The 25,255-nt window shown below is 42.5% G+C and overlaps 1 protein-coding gene across 4 annotated transcripts; it reads left to right on the forward strand.

Moving 5' to 3' along the window:
* Positions 1-5,640: 5,640 nt before the first annotated feature.
* Positions 5,641-25,109, forward strand: LOC106657155 (SH3 and multiple ankyrin repeat domains protein 3-like). Of its 4 annotated transcripts, none has more exons than XM_014378512.2 (14): positions 5,641-5,787; positions 7,160-7,479; positions 7,685-7,949; positions 10,716-11,367; positions 12,232-12,518; positions 15,079-15,258; positions 15,420-15,726; positions 16,561-17,266; positions 18,108-18,329; positions 19,318-19,711; positions 19,793-20,227; positions 20,310-20,572; positions 20,641-20,800; positions 20,880-25,109. In XM_014378512.2, exons 1-14 carry the CDS (start codon positions 5,739-5,741, stop codon positions 21,278-21,280), a joined length of 4,641 nt encoding a protein of 1,546 aa, XP_014233998.1. In that variant the 5' UTR covers positions 5,641-5,738; the 3' UTR covers positions 21,281-25,109. The 4 variants fall into 4 exon arrangements, with proteins under 4 accessions (XP_014233998.1, XP_023318453.1, XP_014234007.1 ...); XM_023462685.1 differs by having other exon boundaries at positions 15,420-15,693; positions 16,540-17,266; positions 18,108-18,362; XM_014378521.2 differs by having other exon boundaries at positions 15,420-15,693; positions 18,108-18,362.
* The last annotated feature ends 146 nt before the right edge of the window (positions 25,110-25,255 follow it).

Here is a 25,255-nt window from a genome sequence, read left to right on the forward strand (position 1 = left end):
TACAATGCTTATTTCCTTATATCAATTTAAACAATTCGATAAAAAAAGAAAAAAACTACCATTATAATCCCGATAATATTAAATATTATGTACTTACTCGTGCACTGATATTCCCTTTTGAGTAATCCTTGACCCTTTCATGTACGATACTCACGGCAATAATATTGTCGTGCACTTCTGACACCAAATGATACGTGGGAAGGGGTCAAATAAATAATAACACAAGAATTACGTGGTAGATTGGGGGGAGAGCACGAGAGAGACATAAAGAAATGATAGCTACTGTCATACGAATGGAGTGGGACTGACTCGAGTGCGATGCGGCAGGTGCTTTCGCACCTTGGCGCTGCAAATAGTTACGTGAACAGCCGCTGCACTTTCGGTGCAGTGCGGCTTGCCCACGTAACAATATATCACGAGCTTACACAGGCTGGAGCAAAGCCACACGGTGGCGTACTATATCTCTATGCTACACTTTGTGCGCTCTCATTGTTCATTTTACATAGGGGCCAGTAGTCTGATAAAGTTCACGGGCAAAAGAAGACGATCCTAGCGAGTCTGCGCTCAAAGTCGCGTTACGTAAACAACGCTTCGCGTAATCTCGGTTCGTTTTTCCCTTTTTTCGTTGATGTTTTATTCAATTTCTTTTATTTTTTCATTTATACCCGGGTGAATTTCGTTCCACGGCCATTTATTATAAAATCTCGATCGGAGCTTCTTGGCGCTTCGTGCGCGCGCACTATCTCACGCTCGTTTTACTCGATATTACAGCTATACGCGTTGCACGCACCGCACTGCACTATATACACTATGAGAGAAGCAGTTCACGCGGGGCAAAAGAAAAACTTAAAAACACGACGACGACGAGGACGTAGCGTCGCGTCTATAACGAGTTCTCATCGCTCTCTAAAGAAGCTGAGGCGATGATGCGTCGCCAGCTCGCGCGTACACACACACACACACACAGATACACATAAGTAGCCTAGCTCGAACGCACGACGCACGCGTGTCTATAACCAGTCGCGCTGCAGCAGCAGCAGCAGTCCCAATGATAGTTATTTTCTTGCGTAACTGCAAACGCAACCTGCACACTCACACACACAGGCATAGAGAACGAGCGAAAACAGCTTATAACTACTTCCGTCGTCACCTGTGTGAATAATGTGCCGCATCGGTTGCTTTAATATTTTTCCGAAGAATCGCTTCTTATATACATTATTTTTCTACACTGCTACGGGCGCACACGCACATCCATCTAGATCGGCCGCGCGCGCGCGTAAAAGCGTGCGAAAGCTTTAACGTATACGGCGCAATTAATCTTTCACCTCGCGCGTCGCGCGATATAGTAGCTGCGGCTGATGTCCGCGTATACGTACACACGCGCGTATTAGCAATGCGCGCCACGATTAGAGAGCGAGCGAAAGAGCGAGCGAAGCGATCGATCGACGCGAGGGTGGAAATGGCGTGAAAGAAGGAAAGAAGAAAAAAAGAATTCCCCGGCACCCGCATCGTTAGCGATTCTTTGGCGTATAAATATAATGTATAAAGAGGAGATTTTTCCGCGCGGGAAATCCCCGGGTTGAAGCGTGCTGGTATCGGCGGTTGGGCGCGTTTGGAAAATTGATTTCCTCATTCCATCGATTCACCCATTATACGGCGATGCGCTCGCATACGTATGTACACATAATCTATGCGCGTTGGTTTTCTCTCTCTCTCTCTCTCTCTCTCTCTCTCTCTCCCTTTCTCGTCCTTTTCGCTGATCGCTTGTACTCTTCTTTTGCCGAGGTCGTCTCGGGTGCCTCGTATTATATACGTATAAAAGTCAAATAGCCTGCTCGACTCAGCCGCGACTGTCATTTCTTCGCATAAATGCATTACATCTAGAGCTTGCGCCTTTACCGTGAGGTAGTAGTTTGCATACGATACCGATTTATATATGGCATCGTACATGGTTATATGCGTGCACTAAACTGTTGTGCGCTATGCAGGAAGGATTCGCTTAAATTATCGATTTTTCGACCTTCGGAAATATAGTCCTATTATTTTATGTGTGTTTTATATACGTATGCGGGGAGGGCATAAAGTCGAAGCCCGGCGAATAACTGTAATATCGTTAATCTACGTCCTTATTACATTCTCTTTCTCTCCTTCTTTCTCCATCTCTCTTTTTCTCTCTCTTTCTCTCTCTAGCGCAGTTCAACTAATTCCGAAAGGTAGCTCCTTATTACGTTAACGGTTCCTTTTTATCCATAACATAAGACAATCGCGCGCGCGCCGGCTATATCGGCTCTAGCTTCGAAGCTCGTTCCGCTTATTGTTAATAGATTACGCGCTTTGGTCATTAAACTCTCTCTCTTAACTCCGGCAGCGGCCACGAATGGATTTCCTCGCGCGCGCAGATGAGCCAGTCGCAGCACGTCCGACTGACCAATGTGAGCTTATATATATGGACGAGAGATGTATATCTCGGCGCAGTGCACAGCGACAAACAATGAGAATTACGCGTGTACGCGTATGTTTATTAGCGCAAGGACGAAAGTTAAAAAGAAAAAAAAGCAACAAGAGCGAAATAAGGAAAATCAGTCAATTAAAAAAGATAAACTGTTATACACAAGCAGTGTTTATGAAGGTACATTACGTTATATCCTGCAGATGTGTCAACTGCTATATAGTGCAGCGCAGCGCAGCCCGCGGATATAAACTCTCTCGAGCGCGCGCGTCTTTGAAATCAACGTTATACGCGCTACGTGCACCGGTGCCCGATTCGAGATAACATCGCGCTCGCGCGCGCGTATTATAACGTAGCGCTTGTTTTCTCTCGCACTGTTTCGGATAAAAATAAAACACGCGTAAATATATGCCAAGGGACATGTATACGCGAGAGAGCGATTTTCGCACCGCGAAAACGTTTCTTCCTTTTTATTTTTTGGCAAGCAAGCGGAAAAAGAGAGCAACTCGATAAATCACGCACGAGCTGCTGCCGCTGCTGCGTGTGTGACGCGACGACGACGACGACGAGAAAGAGGTGCTGATGAATGAATTTGTCCTGCTAAGAAGTGGTCGATTTTTCCCATGTGCAGCTCGTGTGCATGTATTAAAGTGCAGTACACACATACCACGTTATGTACATACAGCAACGTACGTGTATACACGTATATCAAACATACTCTTGCGCGCATATCTCGCTGCGCGCGCGCGAACCTGTTAGCCTATATTGTTCTAGAAAATATTTCATACATAGCCGCGTGCAGTACAGACTGCACCGCTCGACGTTGAGAGCACCCGTTATAGCATCTCTCTTTCTCTCTCTTTCTCCTTTTCTCGCGGTTATAGTCGATTGGCGCGCAGCAGCAGCAGCAGCTCAGCGTGCAGCAGTGCAGTACTTCCACGCGATACGTACACACGCGCCGGGTCTCGTCGAGTCTCTATATATACACATAAGCTATTAATGCTATTATTACGGTTACATTGCCATTGTCGTCGTTCGGAGTCCTAGAGTCGGTATATTATATACATGTACGCAGCGTCGATATGCAGCCGCATGCATCGTGTGTATAACAATGGTCCCCTGTATATACACTGTGTATACCCCATACCTGGAACGCAGCGAAGAGCGTACACGCAATTTTCCTCTAGTTCCGCGAAATTTCGCCGCTGTGCTGCTGCAGCGGAGAGCTAAATAACTTTTCGCTTATGTACATTACGTTGTACGAGAGAGACAAGAGATATATGTAGTACCCGTGGAGCTTGATTTTTGCAAGGCATCGTTAACGAATGCGTCCTTATCGATATGTTTATGTAAATATTATAAACTGCCTGCAGTACATATATAATAGGACCGGTAAATATTACTTTCTCTCTCGTTCCTTATCTTTTTTCGGTTCTCGAACCGGAGCAGCAGCAGCGGCGGCAGCTTTTCCGTTGTTTGTGTAATTGCCGTTGCCTTGGAATGTCCTATTAGACAATGATTTAATAGGATCGCCAAATGTGCACCTTGGCGCAGCACGCACGTACTTACTTACTTACGCGTGTTGCTCGCGCGACATGATACCCGGCCGTCTCTGCGTGCTCGCATGCGTGCATACGACTACTACTACTATTTAACCGCACTCTCTCATGCGAACCGATCTCTCGTGGTATATATGTATTAAAAGTGATTTATGCATTTATATGCGTAAGTGTATAAATGACTCGAATAACGAGTTACCCTCTCTCGCTTTTATTAGACTTATTATTAATTTTTCTCCTCTTTTCTTTCACTTTTTTCGAGCCCGTGAATTATACCCCGAATACCGGTGGCTTTTCCGCATCTGTATATAATATCGCGTCGCGAAAATTACGCTGTGTCGCGCGTGAAAGCGTCTAATTTGTTTTTCGTTTCTTTCCTTTTTTGTATGTACGAAAAAAATACCCAGAGCAGTGCACTTCCGTATGTAATTTATACGGGGATAGCGTGGACGGAGCAGCTCGCATTGTCGTCGTCGTCTGTAAAAGAGAGAAAAAATTAACGATTTTCCACTTTTTTTCCGCGTGCGTGGACGAGCACTTATTATACTTACAACAGCAGCAGCAACAACAACAGCAACAACAAAAAAGAAAAGAAAAAACTTGTTGAGCACCGCACTGTAAAAATGAGAGTGGCGGTGTATGTATACCGCAGGCTCGAGCGAGCGTCTGCGTATGCACGTGCGTGACAGCTATATACGTGCAATAACGCATACGATTATAACATTTATGATTCACGAGCGGCTGTATATATACGGCATTTTTACTTTTACTCTTCTTGTTACTTTTTTTTTTTTTCGTTGTTGTTACTTCGGCCTCATCTCGGGCGCGCGCGCGCTCGAGAAAAGACTTTCGTTCTCACTGTGCGCACTCGGCTGCGCGTAAAATAGAAAATTCAGAGCGCCGCGCGGTATATTCGCTTATACGTGTATACGTATCGCTTGCGAATATAAATAAAAAATTATGGTGATTTCTCCGGGCGTGTTGCTACACGCGTAAGCTCTTATTACGATTGCGTGAAAATCCTAATGCTCCCCGTATACGATACATAAATAATAATTCATTAAAATCATGTAAAAAAAAAAAAAAAATAATGTAAGAAGCGAAAAAGAAATGAAGAAAAAGCGAGCGCGCTGCGCGTCGTTTCTCTTTTCGCGAGAGGAACGCGTTTCGCAACCTTGAGAGATCCTTTTAACCCGAGTCAAAAAACTCATTACTCCGCGTGGAAGGTGCACATACATATATACAGTACACCACGCAGGTTACTGCTATACGTGTGTACTACAATAGGGCTTTGGACATGTTTACGATCTTGGCGCTGGGCGCGCGCGTCTATCTCTTTTTTCGCTCGCGCACATGCATATAATACACACACACACACACACACACACACAACTCCTGCGTTGTGCGCGCGTTCGGCCGATCTTTCTTTCTCCCTTTTGCGCGCGCGCGCATGTGTGTCTGTCTGTGAGAGACGTCGAAAGAGAAAGAGAGAAAAACTTTTTAAAACTTGCGGTGCGCAGGCAGTGCGCACCGCGCTCGTCTCGTCGAAACATAATAATAATCCTTTTTCGTTGTTTTTTTTTGTTTCGTTAACACAGCTCAAGTACAAGAGGCGAGTTTACAAGATGCTTCACCTCGACGAGAAGCAGTTGAAGGCGCTGCACACGAGGACGAATCTGCGCAGGCTACTCGACTACGTGGCCAACAGCCAGGTCGAGAAAATCGCCAAGATGTGTGGCAAGGGCCTCGATCCGAACTTTCACTGTCAGGACACGGGAGGTGAGTTACTACTACACCGTCTACTGTAATATATATAAAACAATCTTTTATTATTCGTCTTCGTTTTTTGTATATCCGCGTCTCACAAAACGTTGGGCTATATAAATTCGCTACCGATAATATTTTTCTCGAAATGAATATTATATTATATATTTGCTCGCTCAACAATAGCCAACGATAAATCATCCCTCTCGCGGGCGCTCGAGCGGCTGCAGGCCGCTGACCCACATCGTAATATACACACGGAGGAACGAAGCGCGAGCTTTTATATAAATGCTGTATATGCGTAAAAATGCGCGCATAATACAGTCACGCGAGAATATAATAAACAAAGATGTGTCAATTTGATGAAAAAATGAGATTATAATGTATCTATGAAGGTGCGGTCATCGGGCGAGCCTAGATGCAGCCAAGCGGATTCGCAGCTGGACCGCTACCCCTTTACGCGAGTTATTTTATACGGTATATAGTATACCAATGTAGGTAGTACAGTTGATGAAGTTTAACTTTCGAAAAAAAGCTTTAGAAAACCCCTCGGGTATATGGAGCAAAGGCGCATTAGCAAAAAAATGTGAAAAAAGCTCAATTTTTTAGTTGAAACGCGTTGAACAGCGTAGAATTTAATGAATTGCAGCTTTAGAAAAAAAAACTATACGCACTACAGGTACTTCGTTTAACGTAGATTCGATTATTTTTTTAATTATGAAAGATTTCTCCTATACGTATAAATGGGCCTCGCGCCGATAAATCCGTGAACGCAGTAAACTTTCCGGAACATTTTTCTTTATACGCGCCGAGTTTAAAAAAAAAACGGCTTTCCCTCTTTCTCTCTCTTTGGGTTATACACTTCGCGTGACCATGATGCGTGTAGTCCGAAAAAAAATCGTTTCTATATGAAGTACCTGTAATCCAATTGAGCTTGAAAAAGAAAAAACGCGCACCACGGTGAAAAGCAATTTTATTTTCATGTTCCACGCGCGCCGAGCCGCCGCTGCGCGAGAAGCTTTCAGGCGCTCGCTCACGCGCACGCACCGATGGGCCGAGAACATTTCCATTTTATATTCGCGCGCGAACGAGCTCGTCCGCTAGGTTGCTCGCGATCGTTCAAAATAAGAGGCCAGACTGCAGTTTGGCCTTTTTTAATTGAAAATTATGGTATAAAAATTTTCGAGCGAAATGTTTTTCGGCTCATACTCGCGGACAATGAACGATCCGTACATGGAAACTTTTGTTCGGCGGTAATGGCTGATATAGCGCGATGATCGATGACCCGCGAGCAAAAATATATTTTCATTGTCGAACGTATATCTCTGTTATTATCGACCCGTGACGTTGAATAATTTATTCATTTTTCTGTCTTTCATCAAAACAGAAACGCCGCTTACCCTGGCGTCGACCCTGAAGAAAGCTTCGAAAGTCATCATAGCCCTGGTGAACGGCGGCGCGCTACTGGACTACCGAACGAAGGACGGCCTAACGGCGATGCATCGCGCCGTCGAGCGCAACAATCTCGAGGCCGTGAAGACGCTGCTCGAGCTCGGCGCCAGTCCCAATTACAAGGACCCCAAGGGCCTGACGCCGCTCTACTACAGCGTCATCTACAAGACCGACCCGATGCTGTGCGAGACGCTCCTCCACGATCACGCCACGATCGGCGCCCAGGATCTGCAGGGCTGGCAGGAGGTTCACCAGGTAAGATCTTCGTCCTGAATCTTTCCGATGCAGTTATTTTTCACCTTTGTCCGCGACGTATGTGTACTTTGGTCGCGTGATAAATGAAAGATAAACGATAATTTAGGACGCATACGTAATTAAATCTCGACAACGGGTTTATCGATTTTTCAACTTATCGATCGAACGATCATCGATCTTACTCTCATTCTCGACACCTGTGTAGGCCTGTCGCAACAATCTCGTGCAGCACTTGGATCACTTGCTGTTCTACGGCGCGGACATGAACGCGCGCAACGCGTCGGGCAACACGCCGCTGCACATCTGCGCGGTGAACAACACCGACTCGTCCTGCATCAGGCAGCTGCTGTTCCGCGGCGCCCAGAAGGACGCCCTGAACTACGCCAATCAGACGCCCTATCAGGTGGCCGTGATCGCCGGCAACATGGAGCTCGCCGACGTCATCAAGAACTACCAGTCCGACGAAGTCGGTAAGTCGATCGTTGGCGATTCGATATGATTTTGTGATTGCACGCGTACATATGCTACATACGATTATTTATCGATAAATACGATTATACTTACACGGACACAAAAATTGTCATCTCGAACAGACACGACTGTAAGAAAAACGTATTTATACACAAAGAAAACATCAGCGTAGATAGTGCGTGGGAGGGTAGGGCGCGCGATCGCGACAAATATATGAATCACGATCGCGGCGTACGGCAATTTCCTAAGGATGTAACTATCGTTGTTATATAGGCCCCGGATCGGAGCGTACTTATATATACGTATACCCGATAAGCCCGCACCGCCGCCGCCGCCGCGTATTATAATGGAATAACTCGCCACGATAAGGAATCATAAGCGTTCGCGCGCGGAACGACGACGACGAGTGATTCATCCGCGTACACAGTCCGATATATAAGTACACACAAATACCGGTACTTTATGAACATCGCGGCGCGGGGCCGGCTTAAAATTGACTCTACATGACTTGTCAATCTAGCAAAACAATATTCGCGTAGCTCTCGAGTCGTGGCTTGTGCATATGCACGCGCGCGCACATCGTGTAACTACGTGCATACATATAAGCACACACACACAGATAATAATAAGTACACAGAGTACTCGAGAACGATAGGTATCGCGCGTAATAAAATAACCGTAACGGCTGCTGCTGCGGCGGCATCGCAGATTTGAAATCTAACGAGTCTGCGCGCGTGTGTGTGTGTGTGTGTGTGCATACGGTCCTCGTCGGGTACCGCGGCGCGTCGTACACAAACATAGCGTACTTTAAAGAGCCGTGCGCGTAAAGCTCGCGGAAGTTACAAACGAGCTGACCGCGACGAGTTGCGCCGATCAATCGCATCGCGTAGGAGGTCTTGCGTATAATACATACACACACGCACACACACACTATGCATACGAACTGATTGTGTATGTGTATAATGCACTCGAGAGAGACTATACGTATACGCAGACAGACGTATACATGCTGCACGTGTGTACCCCATACACACGAGTGTGCAGTGCAAAAGACACAACTGACGATACTGCTATACCTATATACGATGTACGACGCGACTCTACTTATACGTAGTACTGTATGCATGTGTGTAACATACCGCGTGCTCGCATGCCTTATTTATATTAACCAAAAAAAAGAAGACAACATCAACAACGCAAGGCATGAATTTATCTCTCTACTCACTCTCTCTCTTTCGCATACATATTGTATCGTATATATGCGACGCATGTGTAGCGCATATTACGTATAGGTATATTGGTGTATAAGATGCATGTGTTGTGGCATGTGTGTGTGTCTATACGCACACAGAGTTATACATAACCCGGAGAGCAAAAGATTAGATGCTCGTTAGTATATTTATACAGTTAGAAGCACCAACTGTGCCAACGATGTCTGTGTGTGTGCAGTGTGTATGCGATCGTGCGGCGTACGGTATGCACGCGTGATCTATATATGCACGCCATATAATAGCCAATCTTTCTTTCTTTTTCTTCATCTCTCGGTCTCTCTCTCTCTCTCTCTCTCTCTTTCGTTTAAACCGTTTGACTTTGATGGAGTGCGTTTATTATATTATGAGGAGACGTCTCGTGCGCGGGCAGTATTATAATATATACCTGGTGGTGATGGTAATTTGCTTGTAATGTACTTTTCTCAGATATATCTGCGCGCGCGTGTACGTATGTGTGTGTGTGTCTGTCTATCGGGGGAGCAACAGCGGTATATATAACAACATTTACAATGCGCGTATGCGCGCGCCTATTATGTGTGCACAATGATAATGTAGTTCTTGAAACTAGAGAGCAGCCCGTAGTATAGTGTGCTTAGAGAGATATATATCGAAAATTATTATTTCCATTATAATGTTTCGCGTGCATTATACCAGTCGAGGCGGTGGTGATCGACTTAATTGATTGTATTATATCTCGCGCTGGAGTATTGTAGTGGTGGTGTACCGAGCCGTCACATCGACGTCTCTCGTTATAATTTATAATACGCAGCCGAACTTTATCAATAACCAGTAGTTCGATATAGTAAATTTTCTATCCTTTTTTTTGCTGCTTTAACGATGTAGATAATTAGTCAATGTATAACTGTAGATTAAGCGTTGATGTAGTAGTCTCTGTAACCCATCATTGCGGCGATTTTTAACATCACAAAAATTGATGCGTAAGTAATGAAAATAATCAGCGAGTATCAATGTTCGTCTCTCACTTTAACACAGTATTATTTACCAGCAGCATATCGACGTTGTGGCTTCCGAATTGATAATATATTTATTATTAACAGCGTGTCAAGACTTTTCTTTTGAGTTACTCACTTGTAATGATCTCTACTTAGTTCAAATATAGAAGAAAACCGATAACGAGTTTTCCCACTTTATTTGAGTGATATTTTGCATGCGTATAAAATTACTACATATAACACCTGAAACTAATTTGAGCTTCTAAATCGACGCCGCACACGTGTGAGCTTTGGACTAACATAACGATAACTAGATCTTTAACCAACTGCATCTACTATTATAATCGACGTCACGACCAATTTTCAACTACGAAGACTACTCGATATCTAGATTCTCGAAACGGACGACAGAAAAATAGATTCAAATTTAGACTATAAATAAGAAAACAAACAAAAAATTGCGAATTATTCTGACTCTGAGCCCGGATTGATCCAATTTCATGGATTTATGCCAAATGGGCGCCACCACGAAATATTGCAGTTCCGTTCAAGGGCCCGCCACGTTACAATCCAAAGAGACGCTCCGTAGCCTTTCTCAGCCTGTCCACGAGCTGCTCGGCCGGCAATCTCGGCACCCTGAGCAGGCTCGCCTCGCCGTCCGCGGTTGATTACCAGCAGCCGCTCACCCCGTCCTCGCCCATCGGCATGAGCATGATGTCCGCCTCGATGATTTCGTCCTCGTCGACGGGCGGCGCCACCACGGGCGCCTCGTCCTCGGCCTCCTCCTCGTCCTCGTCGGCCAACAATACGCTTACCCGGGGCAGCGATCAGCGCCAGCAGCTGCTCCAAGACTTCCATCATCAGCTGCATCATCAGTCCAATGCCAGCCGCGCGGTGTCGTCGGCCGATGCCTTCCTGGCGGCCGGCCGCGCGGCCTCCACTCCGACCACAGAGCTCGTCGGCGGCCCCAACGCGGGTCCAACGACGGGCCAGCAGCAACAGCTACCGTCCAGTAATAATGTTAATAGTAACGCTAGTAATACAGGAGCCAACAGTGCACAAAATACCAGTACCATCCAGAGAATTCCGTCCGATCATCATCAGCATCATCAGCATCATCATCAGATGCAGCATCAGAGAATTAACAGCTCGGATTATCAGTGTCCCGCGCAGCTCAGGGAACACGCTGCGAGGTAAGCTTAAATAGTCTTTGCCTCTCTCTCCACATCGCGGCGAGACGTATATATTTGTTATTCTTTTTGAAAATGTCAATGATAATGTTCGATTCAATTCCGTATACGTCTCGCCCGTTCGCAGTTATAATTCAGAAATTCGATCACCTAACTTTTGTTTTGTGCTATTCTGCTCACTTTTGTTTTTGATTTTTACATTTTCATTTGTTATTGTTTATCTTTTTACGAGCATTACGTTTGAACATTATTATTAAATCCATTGAATTTCATTCATGCATATATCATCATTATTTTTCATGACAACATTGAGCAGAGGTTCGAATTTCGATTGGCATACAGCAAAATGTAATGAAAGATATTTTTATCGAAACGAATAATGTCATAACAAATGAGTCGATTTTTGATAAAAATATTTTTCATGAAAAAAAAAAAATTAAAATTTTTAACCCTGCGTATACTTCATTTTCTGGACGATCCATTTTCATATTCGTCCATAAAGTGAATGAAAATATTATAATCATCAAATTCATCATCACATCATCATCATCATAATCATTGTTATCCTGTATGTTTATCATCAATCAATCGATTATTTTTCTTTTCCCTCAGAACCATCCTGTATTCCGAACTCACATTTATATCCTCTCATGAAAGCTGCGATTGTGCAAAGACAATTTATGCCTACCACAAGCTAACATTTGCAATTTAGATTCCTAATTAAAAAAAAACGTTCGACACTTATCCACACCTCAATAAGTAGTATTATCTAACATAAGTTACAAAAAAAAAACGAACAAATAAGTAATCGCATACGATCGCGTCGTCCTCGGTTAAATCTCGGCGATCGACACAAACTTTTCAAAGATTACCGAGCTCCAACGAGTCGCACTACGGTCAGGCCCTGAACAGGCTTCACCAGGAACACCGCTATGAGCTACAACAACAGCAGCAGCAACATCATCATCAACAACAACAACAGCACCACCGCTACGACGGTGTGCATCCGGGCGTGGGTGGTCTTAGACCCCTGGAAATGCCACCGTCGCCGTCGCCCAGCAGTCGGAGCCTCGCGCCCTTCAGCTCGGCGAGCTCCAGTCTGTCCGAAGGTAGCAATCAACCGTCCGGTGAAGATTCGGCCAGCATCGTCACAGGTGAGAGAGATTAGTTTTGGCCTTTCTACCGCGCTCCGAACTCCGAAAAATACTCTTTTTTTTTTGTTTTTGTCACACATACCATGGCCTATCTCCCTTGTGTAATCCTTTTTCTGCCTTCGAAAGACCGCATTCCGTCATAACCACTCGTTCCTCGGCATTATGTTTTATTTTATACTGTTTCCACTCTGGCTCGAAGTCAATAATTATATCATCCGGACGACGTTCCGGAAGTGGACGGATATGACAACTCGAACGTTAAGTACTTGACATCACCACCAGGAATCTCTTTCGATTGAAGAGATTGACTGTTTTAATACAAAAAAATAATAATAATCGACTGGGAGGTAGTATATTGTCTTATAGGTGTACTCTGGAGAATGTATATTTATATATTTTAATGTAAATGGTTATGATAGACAGATATCTTATTTTATTACATAGCTTCTTTGCTAATGTCAACTTCACCTACTGACGTATATATAATAGTTTTCAATTATTTTGCTCTATAGACAATTTATGAACGTTACCTGAGTTTGATATATTTATATACTGCTATATGTATTTTACATAAATTTATTATTACATAATCTTAATATATATATTATCAATGATCATTTAGATGTCATGGGTTTGTTTCTAGATTTAGATGTTACATAGTATATTTTATTCTATCAAATACAATCATATAAGAAATAACGCATTTCTCATACTGTCAAATATACTCATAATGCCATGCTCTATAAACACAATCGATAAAAGTTTGTTGTATCTACATTTAATCTTAAAAAATAATCTTAAACCATGTTACATGGAAAACTTTTGCATGAAAATGAGAGATTGAAAAGAGAAAAAATGCAAACGTCATTTTCATCATTTACGGAGTATACTGACCTCAAGACAAAAACGACATTATAAAATACAGTTTACAAAAAATAATACTAAGCACACGACACAACGCACTGAAAGACATAACACACACGTCTTACATTTCTCATTTTACGATCTAACTAGAGCAGCTTACGGCAAACAAGCGCGGCGCTGAATTAAAATTCTCGAATCATTATAAAAGTACCTTCCATTAAGCGAACAAACAGTCTCTTGCTCTCTCGAGTGCAATTAAATGGAGATGAAGTGAAAAAAAAAGTAAAAAGACGTCTCTCGGCATCGATAACGCAATTGCGAGATAACGCGCCCGGTGTGTAAAGTACACACAAACGCGCAACTGCACGCGCTTAGCTGCGGCTGCTATATATACTTGTTTAGCGATTTCTCTCTCTCTCTATCTTTCTGGTAACACACGACCGCAAATGCATATAATATAATGTATATCTATTTCTCTTGGGTAAAAGTTGACGCGATCGTTATAAATGGCAATAGGCAATGATATTGCACCGCGCGGTCGATAATTGATACGCGCGCGCGCGCACGGTCGACGTTAAACGAGCGTTAAAAAGCTTACCAACGCGCACACATGCACACTCGCAAGTAACGAGTGGATATATAGAGCAAGTAACATCTATTACGCGACACGCGTATAATATATAAAATATGTCGTTGCACACGCACACACATATACGCGCGAGTACGATCGAGTAGTACCTGTATATCCACATTTTAATCTTGAAATATATCTCGCACACACGCGTGCGCGTTTGTATATATGTGATAGTTACGTACGCTGCATTATTTTATATTATACGCTTACGATTTATGGATGATTATGTATATAGGTGACTGATACTCGCGAACGGGATGACGGACCGACCGGATAAAATCGCGTTACTTCGATCCCCTCGAACATCGCTTACGCGGACGGATGAACAATGATGTCGTTTCAAGTGTTTTTTCGTTCATCTTTTTTTTTTTTTTTTTATTTAAGAACACATCAAACAACAGCTGAGTCGATGAGAGAGAACCGACGCGGTGCGTTAATAATAATTGACGTTGATTGTCGCCTCCTCGAGTACTTACATACATGTGTGCGCCGTGCACGCGCCGATAACGTTCCTCTTTCTTTCTTTCTTTCTTTTTTATTATATCATTCGCGTTATATACAATAGGCCGCGCCGAGTTTTTCGTATTATACACACGTCTGCTACGCGCGAGGTTTTGTTTGATTAAGATCGGTATTGTGTCAGTGATAAGTGGGCCATTGGCACGTATGAGGCGTCGTCGTTAGTTCCGTTGTGTGTATGAGTGCTTTTCTTTCTATGTGAGTTTGGTGTTTTGGTGTCGTTAGAGGCGCGCCCAGCTCGATGTGCATCGCGGAAAGTTACGAGAAAATTTTATTGATGAGAACGAGACGAAGGAAAAAGAAAAAAGAGTAAAGTCACGTGTCGCGCAATTACGCGCAAGTGTTAAAACACATCACCCACACACACACACACACTCGTCATAAGCCACGAACGATTTTACAATATACAGAATAATAATGTCTTCGGACTCGACTTAGTCGATCGATTGGAATAAAGAGAAAAGTCATTTTATTAAAACGAGCTTTCGTTTTGCCGCGCGCGCGCGGCGAAATCTCGGCTGGTGGTGCATTGCTTGCTTGCAGACAAGAGCATGGGCGACACGGCCTCGGACGTCATAAGCGACAGCTCGGGCGTCGGCACGTCCCAGTCCGACACGACCAACAACTCGCTCACGATACCCGGCACCACGGTCGTCTGCGTGGAGAACTACAGCAGCGGCATACCCGGCCATCTGTCCATCAATCAGGGCGACATACTCGAAGGTCGGTCTCTGGTGCAGAGGCAGAAATCTTTCTCTTACTACTACTACTACTACTACTACTACTCTCTATCTCTCTTTTCCACTGCTCTCTTTGATCACTGCGGAAACTCCGAAGCACGAGATATTAATCGTTTCTTTCTTTCTTTTTTGCCGTATACACAGTGACAGGAGCGACGGATTGCGGCCTGCTCGAGGGTGTGCTGCGCGGCCAGGGCACGGGTCTGTTTCCGGCGCACTGCGTGCAAGAGGTCCGACTGCGCCACACGAGCGTCGTGCCGATGAACATGCCCGCGGGAGCCGGCGGCGGAGCGGGAGCAGGAGGAGGAATCGTCAGCGCTCAGCAGCAGCAGCAGCAGCCGATGGCGGCCAGCTTGGCGGCGGCGGCGGCACAGGCCGGCAGGAACCGGGTGCTCGGGCGTCGCGAGTCCCAGCACAAGTACTTTGCCACTGCTCCTAGATTAAAGAAACCGTGAGGGAACGCCATTCAAAGTTTTAAAATACGATAAAGACATTGCCAATCATTGTTGTTGTTCTTTTGCTCAATTTGCGCTATACATGAATACACTATTATAAAATAATTTTTGATTATTTCTGTTATGCAGAGCTTTTATAATAATCTCACGTGGGCTTGGAAGCATCTATATTTGTTGGGTTCATTCTTTCGTAAATCATTATATTGTTTGCTTGTATAATCAAAACACTTGAGTATACTTACTATGTATTGTATCTTTGCGTTTTTCAGTAATTTGAAAAAGTTTTTTTTCTGTTCACTTTTCGTTGTACTTTTTTAGAGACGACCTCGACAAGGTCGCTGTCGTAATTTGTGCCATGGCTGGTGTCGACGCCGTTTTGTTGAGATTAGATTTGGAAGTTGTACGGTACTACTACGTGTATACGGGTCATAGACACCAGCTTTATGGATTGAAATGACATTTCTGTAGACTTTGAGAGCATGTTCCCTCGTAAAACAAGACAAATTGAATCTTTCGAAAGATAATTGGTTTCTCCGTAAATAAGAAACTTTTGCAATTAAAACTTTATCTTGTTATCTTTATTTTTTATTATTTATTTTTGAGCAAATTTTTTTTTTATCTCGATACGTCAAGTCAGTAAAAGCAAAGTAGACTCGAGTTGAAATTTTTGTGCTATTATTTTTGCCGTAGGCTATCTTTGCTTGTAAACAATTTGCTTGTAATAAGGATCGTTAAAGACGAAACCAAAAGTACAAAAAAAAACCATCAAAAGCTTTATCCACGTAAAAGGACGCCTTAACAATACACAGCTTTTACTCGACGAATTGCAGAATAACCACGGAGCCGCGCACGGTGGTGCTGCATCGCTCGCGCAAGGGCTTTGGCTTCGTTCTGCGCGGCGCCAAGTCCACCACGAATCTCACCGAGGTCACGCTATCGGCGAGGTATCCAGCCCTCCAGTACCTCGACGACGTCGACGAGGGTGGCGTGGCCGACCTAGCGGGTCTGCGCAAGGGTGACTTCCTCATACAGATCAACGGCGAGGACGTGACCACAGCCCTGCACGAGCACGTGGTCGATCTCATACGCAAGTCCGGCGAGCTCGTGCGAATGACCGTCGTGTCGCCGGTCCTGAGCCTGCCCAACTCCCAGTCGGCCGCCGCACTGCAGACTAGTCAGCCGCTACAGCGGCAATACGCGACGCTGCCGCGCAAGACCAACAACAACAGCCTCGGCGTGGGTAACGCCGGCACCCTGGGCAGATCGGGTCCAGCCCCGCAGCCGCCGAGACGCGACCCCAAGACGACCCTTAGCGTAGGTCGCGCGCGCGCCCGCTCGATGGTCGCCGGTTTGGGTGGCGGCGAGAAGGACGAGCGCGACGAGATGTCGACCAGCGGCGTCGGCTGCATGAAGTCAAACAGTTCGGAGTCGCTGCATCTGAGCCAGCAGGCCCAGCAGGCGGTCAACAATCAGCCGAGGGTGGCCAGCATACGCTCGAGACCCACGTCGTCGCGCATAACAGCGGCCGAACTCGAGGTAAGGGATCGTCAATTCTTCGATTATTTTTCTATTATATATGCGTAGAACGTGTCCGCACACGAGATTGGGCGTCGCTGTTGTTGAAATGTTAATGCTAATAATGTATATTATACAAATATTTCGTTGTTCCAATTGGCATATATTAATTTACTTGTCTGAATAATTTTGTTTCGTATCTATACTATAGCCTATATTATAGTGTTCGTTTATTAATAACAAGCTTTATTTATATTTTATGTGATACGAAAATGAGAGAATAGACAAAGACTGAGTACTTATAAATATAATTGTTGAGGAACTTTTTTTTTATCAAGCATGATGCATGATAAGGATCGCATAAGTCGCTGATCAAACTCATATATTATTACAGGAATTTTCATCAATAATCCTTGTATTGACGAAAAATCATTATACATTTAAATAATATATATTATTATAATCTTTGCATGCCTTGCATAACAATATTTACGAGTCTCTCTCTCTCTATCTCTGTCGGTTTGTCCGCGCGCCTCGACGCAAGATGGGTACAGTATATAACAGCTCAGTTACGTTATAAGGCCATTACAATCATCTATAAAATATCTCATCGTACGCAGTTGCTGGCAGCACACTTATCGTGCGTGGCCAATAAACCCTCTCTAAGCAACGGTATATACCTTGGGTGCGCGCGTAATAATATAATGTGTACGGCACATATATATAAACCCTTTGGGCTCCTGCTCGCAAAACGGCGAAGCGCCGCATTCTCTCTACTACCTACCTCTCTCTCTCCGTAATGTTAAAATAAAAACGAAAAGATAGCACCCAAACATCATGTTCTTCGCACGGTATTCCACAGGAGTTATTCCAGCGTCAGCAGGGCGTGCCACCGGTAATCGGCAACGGCACGTCGAGCCTGAACACGAGGTACGGCTCGGCGATGCACATCAACCAGATGAAGACGCTACCGGCGACGACGCAGCATCAACCGCAGCAGCAACCATCGCCACAACCGTCGCAAAAGAGTAATAAGACGGGCAAAGTTTACGCGAGCGTGGCCGAAATGAAGCGTAAAGGCAAAGTAAGGATGAGAAAGGGAAATCAATGTAGCAATGTATGTTATAAATGAAAATATCATTGAGCGCTTTTTTGGGTTACCACACGTATACGAATATATATATACTTACTTACACAAACACACCTATATATATGCAGCTTGATAATAAATGGTGTCCAGGTGAAGGGGTCCGCCACGCTGTCCTTCGAGAGTTTGTCGTATAATTTAAGAGTCATTGTTGGTTTTTTTCCTTCTTTTTCTATTTTTGTTTTGGTTTTTTTTGGTGGGCTCTCGAAGGTTGTGTCCAAGAGGTTGTTGTAACGACTAACATTCATGCTTTTAACTTAACAAGCTGCAGCTTCGTAATAATAACTAATGATCAATCAATTGCTTCGCTTTGAGAGTTAATAACATTATACATACATCACAGGTTTTGGCGTATTCGACATAAAAAGTATTTTTACATAAACTAACATATCACGTTTTTGCCATTCCTTTTTTAATGCTAACAAACAGAGAGTTGCTGAGGATTGTGCACATCAACGAGGAAGATATCTGTAATGCTTCAATCATTCGATATCATTACTTTTGATCATGCGTAAAACATTGTATTTTTGATCAGAGTCATTGTAAAATTGATAATAATTAATGGTACGATATGAGTAGTAAATTGTCATTTTTGCACGGAAGTTGATGTATTTGTTCTGAGCGATAACGTAGTAATTTTTGTAGTGGTTGTTTTGTTCAATTTTCAGCCTCAAATTTTATCCACGTATTACTAACAAATATCTTTCCTAGGCTAAGTATTCACTAACAATAAAGTGTTTGTATTTAACTTACTTTGTACTTAACTCTGTACTTAACTTACTTTTAAGAAAAATAATGTATTGTCAGGTAATAGGCACATTTGCTCTAGTATTGTCTATCGCCGTCATACGGTCTCGATAAAATTGTCAAAACCATATCTTCTCAAGATTTTCTAACCATCTCTTGTTTCCTTATTAATTTTCAGTCGTCGCGAGTACGTTTCTTCGGGGGTCTCGGCGTCGGCGGCGGCTCGGAGCTGCGCCGCGACTTTCACAGCACACCCGACCTCCAGGCCGCGGCGGCAGCCCAAGCAGCTGCTCAGGCAGCCGCGAGCATGTCGGCGACGGCGGCCTGCGTGATCGGCTTCGGGGCCAAGGGCCACCGCAGCCAGGAGGACGTGAACAACGCCGCTATCTATCTCAGCCGCAACGGTGGCGGTTGTCTGCCACCGCCGAATCATCCGCCGCCTCCGCCGCCCGTTGGCCAACTGGTCAAGGTCAGCGTCGCCCAGGTGCCTGGTCAGCAGCAGCCAACCCAGGCCAACGAGGTCACCCCCGCGTCGGTATACGACAATATGGCGCATATACAGCAAGTCAAGGGTACGTATGATAAAAGTAAGAATTAATTCGTTGTAAATCCCGAGCCGAAGTGCCGATGAAAACCTTTTTCATCTTGTTTAGAATTAGCAGCAGCGACAGCGGAAAACAATTACGGCGTGATGTCGAGTTTCCGACCGTCCAACAACGCCAAACTCTACGCGTCGCCGGAGGACATGAAGTCCGTCGGTTATCGTCCGCGAAACATGGCCGCGGCCAATGCCAATGCTGGAGTTAATAACGCAAATCTACAGCAGCAACAACAGCAGCAACAGCAACAACAGCAACAACAACAGCAGCAGCAACAACAACAGCAAAGAGGCCAATTACGAAAATCGCACAGTTTGCGCACGACGAATAATGCTGGACCCACCCAGGGACAGAATCAGGCCAACGGTGACGTTAAGAATGGCAATCAGTACGCTCAACCTCTGAAAAATGGTAGAAGCCACAGTACAGCCGGTCTGATCCGCGAGAGAAAAAAGAAGTCGAACGGCAGTGTTGTGAATACCGTAAATGGTAAGAGCATTAATAAGTTCATTCAATAATTGATGTTATTTTTTAATTTTACCACTACAACAAAATCGTTTCACATCAACAGGAGTCAACGTACCACCGATTCCCGAGCCCGACTACAGCCTCAGCGAGTCGGATAACGACGAGGCACTGACCGACGAAGGCGAGGAGGAAATCGCCAAGGAGCTAGAAAAGGCCGCTCAGAGAGAAAAGCTCGAGGCGGCTCGCGAGACCTCGGGCAATTCGAACGCCTCTGCCGGTAGCGGAAGCAGCAACAGCAGCTCGTCCGGATCGCTGCCACACTCGTTCAGCGTCGAGGAGATTCAGAACGTGCGGAAACAACTGAAGGTACGTTTGAGAATTATTGGGTATAAAATCTTGACAAGTTCGATATTAATTTGTCTTTTCATGTTAAGACGCAACAAATACTCGTCGAGGACGGCGACAATAGTTCAAGTGGCGTCAGTTCCGATCAAGACGTGCCGGTAGGACCTCCGACGGGTTTCGACGATACGCAAGCTCGCAAAAATGAAGCCAATCATCACCATCAACAGCAGCAAAATGCTCATCATAAAGGTATATTACTCTCCATAATGTAAAAAACTGATGAAATTCAGTTGTTGGGATCGTTCACAAACATTCAATTACCTTTCAGCGCAAAACGAGAAAAACAGTGGCATCGTTGTGACACAGACGACACAATGTCCGCAGCAACAGCAGCAGCCGCAGCAGCAACAACAGAAACGAGTGACGTACGGCGGTGTTTTGACGAGGCACGCCGTCTCTTTGGCTCAATTGCCACCACCCTTGGAGGCTGACGCCGAGGAGCAGAACAACGATCTGTTCGTGCCACCGCCACCGGAATTTAACGCAGACGGCACGCCGGTCGTACCAAGCGACGAGCTCGTGTTCGCACCGCCGCCGCAGTTCTCCGACAATGGCAGGCAGCAGCATCTGCAACAGCAGCAACAGCAGCACAGGGTGAAAATAATCGGCGCGATACCGAAGAGCGGATGCCAGGTTAAGCCGCCCAGCGGTAGGCTACACAGCCAATGAAGATTGATCCGCGGTCGCGCGCTCGAGGTGATCGAGGAGGTCACCAGAATGGACTTTTAAATAAAAAAAAGCCGTTAAAAGCTTTCATCAAAGATCCTCGCGTGCAAAGAGTAAAAAATAATGCATAGGGCTTGGAAGAATTTCATGAATTCGCTAGCACAGTGTGCCGTGGAGTTCCGAGTTTCTGCGAACCAGTTTCCAATCGTTGGAGGCGAGGATCATTGGCGAAAAAAGTAATGTGAACCGAATGGTATATTTGAGAAAATAACGACAATCCGTGTCGATGATTACCGAGTGGTAAGAAAGCTGTAAATCAAAATGATTTGATTTCATTCATCGTGTTTAGTTTAATTGTTTAAGTTGAGCTGGTAACCTCGTGACTCTTATTTTAGTCCTGTCTATATTTATTATCCAAATGAGACGTTCCGAGCTATTTAGTTTCGATTCGTAGTTATGCTTAGGACGTATGTTTTATTACTAAAGAATAATCTTTTAGACTCGTCGTTTGTACATTATTGTCCTAAAAATTTAGTTTTGTTTTTGTGCCAGCTGTGTTATTATTAAATTTCCAATGTTATTTGTAAGAGTTTACTCATAATGTGTCTTTAAAATATCTAATTCAATTAGTTATCAATTTTTGTATATAATTTGTGGTTTTAGTCATTCTGAATTATAAGTTATTCATACGTATTATTAAAAGAATATTAATTATTTGTTAAGTTTAGGTGTGGAGTAAAAACTTCAGATTTTTAGTTACGTGTATTATATCGTTACGAATTGCGATCATGTCGTTCGATTTGTTTTTCGAGAGTCGTTTCGATTTACAGTTTTGATGAAACAAAACAAGAAAAAAAAATTATGAGCCGACTTTAATGAAGAGGTGAAATCGATTGTTTTAAGATTTCACGGGCAACGAACTCTTCCAGCAGAACACATTTTTAAATGTCTTACCAGATCATGGCGCATACGATAGAAATTAATCAAATTTGAGAATCTGTTATCAAAAAATTTTTATTCAAAGTTTTTGTAAAATACAATTTTCGATGAAATTGTAATTGACATTTTGTATCCAATTATATTTTCTTTATACAAGTGTAAATTTATTAAAATATGCATTTTATAGGATGAATTGATACGAAAACATTTTTCCCAATGCTTTAGCATCTTTCCATGATACGAACAATGATCCAACAATTATGCATTTACCGACTGAATGTAATCGGACTACGTGTACAAGTGCACGCCGAAATTCCAATTAAATACTGCATAAATTGTAAAGATACTAAAATCTTATTAAAAATTAATGGGTAATTTTAACTTGAAAAAGTATTTCTAATTATTGTTTTTAAAATAATTAAATACTAAAATTTGCGAATTTTGTTATTATGTTTCACGACCAATTTTTATAATAATAATCTTTTTACCTTTGTAAAGCTTTGAGAAAAAGCGAATTAAATCTTCCAGATGCACAAAAGTACGACATTAAAAAAAATGTGCTCGAAATCGGCAAAAGTTTGATATAGTACATTGATATCTTCGAGATTGGAACTAGAACGGGAGTATCAACAACTCTATGAGTGCTTGCATTGAACATGTGTATACTTAAAAAAGCGAGGCGCGACGCGACGCAATACAAAACAAAAAATAACTAAGAAGCAAACAATTGTTTTTTTCATACATGTTTCATGTACGTGTATTTATAATACTTTTACGATAAAAAATAGCAGGTATCAAATAAATGATGATGAAAAAATTGCAAAATATCACAGGCAATAAGGGTAAATATACATCGTTGTCTATCCAAAATTATGAGTGTAATTTTCACAGAAAAAGTTTTACGCAAAAACGTATATGACTAATCAACAAAACAAAAAAAAAAATAAAGTAGCCGAAACAACGAAACCCGTGAATTTACAATTTGTATCGTATACACGAAAAACTTTTCTAATACCAATGTATCTATACTCAAAAAATAAGAAGTTTGACAAAAATCGTCGAGAAAAAGTTTTTTCAAGAGTAAAAGTCATGTACCTATAATATACTAGGCGTTGAATACTTGCATTTTCTGTTTATCAATTTATTAGATTTCTAAAGCCGATATTCCATAAGAAACGCTCTGCACATTCCGTCGCACTATTTTCTTTTCGTGAAATCATCGTTCGATGCTTGAAAAGCAAGGCTAATTTCCTTCCAGAAATTCATATAACGTGCGGTTCTTCTTGAATAATTCGCGTCACAAGTTAAACGAAGAATGACAAAAAAATTAAATAAAAACTCAAGCATATATGCACATGAAGCGATACGTCCAAGCACCTATAATAATTGTGTGTAAAGCCACATAAATGGTTATATAATTCAAGCATACACATAAAAAGTCATTAGATCCAATAGTACGATTAATTTTATTTTACTATGGTTATAAATAAGACACGGATGTTTTAATGATTAAAATAAGCGCGGCTTATTGTAAACGTGCGGCATCGTAAAAATAAAGATGCCTGTAATTATTACTAATTTTTAATGTAAAACATCTGTGTGTAGCTTTGTAAAATATAGATCATAGACTTTCGTACAATAGGCGTCTTCGAATATTGTCATTGTATCATTTTTCAATATGATTAATAGAGCGACTAATCAATCTTTTTCCTTTAACTGTAAGTTATACGTCGCTTTGTAATTTTTATCAAAACATATTGTTTTCTCAATCATATATTTGATTAAAAATCCTCGTTGATCGAAACAAAAAAAAGGCCGATGTAAGCGAAGATTAATGGGCTGGTCAAGTCGTGTAATAAATAATTATTTCTCGTTGTATATATCAAATTATATATTATATATTATATATAAATTATGAAGAAAAAGACTAAATTGTAAGTTCAAACTTCCTTTTTTTTTCCTTCGTGCAATTGAAATTACGAAATGATTAATATTAACGTATATAGGGCCGATAAACGCTGCGAAGCGAGTGCAGAAGTGTTGCAGAGGCGTCGTAATGTATGAACTATTATCTTATAATCCTACGATGTGTACATAACATTGGAGCATGTTGAAACAAAGAATTAGTATAATAACTGAATTTTACGTTTATTTGTAATATCGTAACTTCGATAATTATCCATTATTAAATTTGATATACATACACTGTAATTATTATTGCTATTAGGTTTTTTTCTTTTTAATAGTGAAACTTTAAAAACGATCTTTCGCACTCTCATCAGTGCTGAATACATCCAATTTTACGAAAGTAGAGTTAAATAGCGTAAAGATCCCCTTGAAGAATGAATTCCTGTGGTTTAGTCATCGCAGGTAAAAAGAGTAAAAGTGCAGATTCGAATGTGAACTTATATGTAATGTTAAGGTTAAAAAAAAAAAGTGTAGGCTCTATTGAAATCGGACGAATTCGACCGTAACAAGCCCATACAGAAACTTTTGGATGACGGCGATCATGATGCGCGTGAGACGTATGTAATTTTTTGATGTTCTTCAAACTGCGAATATTAGAGTTTTAGATATAGATTTTTTCTAAATCATCGTCATTAAAAAAAAAAGTTAAAATAAATAAATGAACTTTGCTAGTGAAAAAAAAATAATAAAAATAAATATATTATCCCACGATTACAGCAATGCGCAAGCACAAACTTTGTGAGTTCGTTTAATAATTTTTCTTCGTGTCTTCCAAAGTTTCCAATGTACGAACTGTGTAACAGTTTTCATAAGTAAGTTCGCTGCTTCAGTTAGTTTTATTATACCTGTCAATGATGATGAAAAAAAAAGTAAGAGAAAAAACAGAAAGAAAATTCCGTTACGTTTCTATGTGCATTAATTTATTTACCAGCCAGTTGAGATGTAAGAAAATGAAAAATTTCAAAATCAATATGCTGCATAATGTATGGCAAAAAAAAATACGTATATGTTGGCGATCGTAGATTATTATTATGATTACTATGATTATTAATTAATTATCATACATGTAAT

Source organism: Trichogramma pretiosum, unplaced genomic scaffold, assembly GCF_000599845.2.
Source record: "Trichogramma pretiosum strain Unisexual culture from Peru unplaced genomic scaffold, Tpre_2.0 scaffold1, whole genome shotgun sequence".
Lineage (NCBI taxonomy): Eukaryota > Metazoa > Arthropoda > Insecta > Hymenoptera > Trichogrammatidae > Trichogramma > Trichogramma pretiosum.

What these genes read in the sequence shown, in the direction of transcription:
- LOC106657155 (XM_023462685.1), top strand. Translation starts at nt 5,739, where the DNA reads ATGTGTGGCAAGGGCCTCGATCCGAACTTTCACTGTCAGGACACGGGA. An exon ending in TCACTGTCAGGACACGGGAG is followed by an intron (nt 5,788 to 7,159) that starts GTGAGTTACTAC and finishes TCATCAAAACAG; the next exon opens with AAACGCCGCTTACCCTGGCG. An exon ending in AGGGAAATCAATGTAGCAAT is followed by an intron (nt 18,363 to 19,317) that starts GTATGTTATAAA and finishes ATTAATTTTCAG; the next exon opens with TCGTCGCGAGTACGTTTCTT.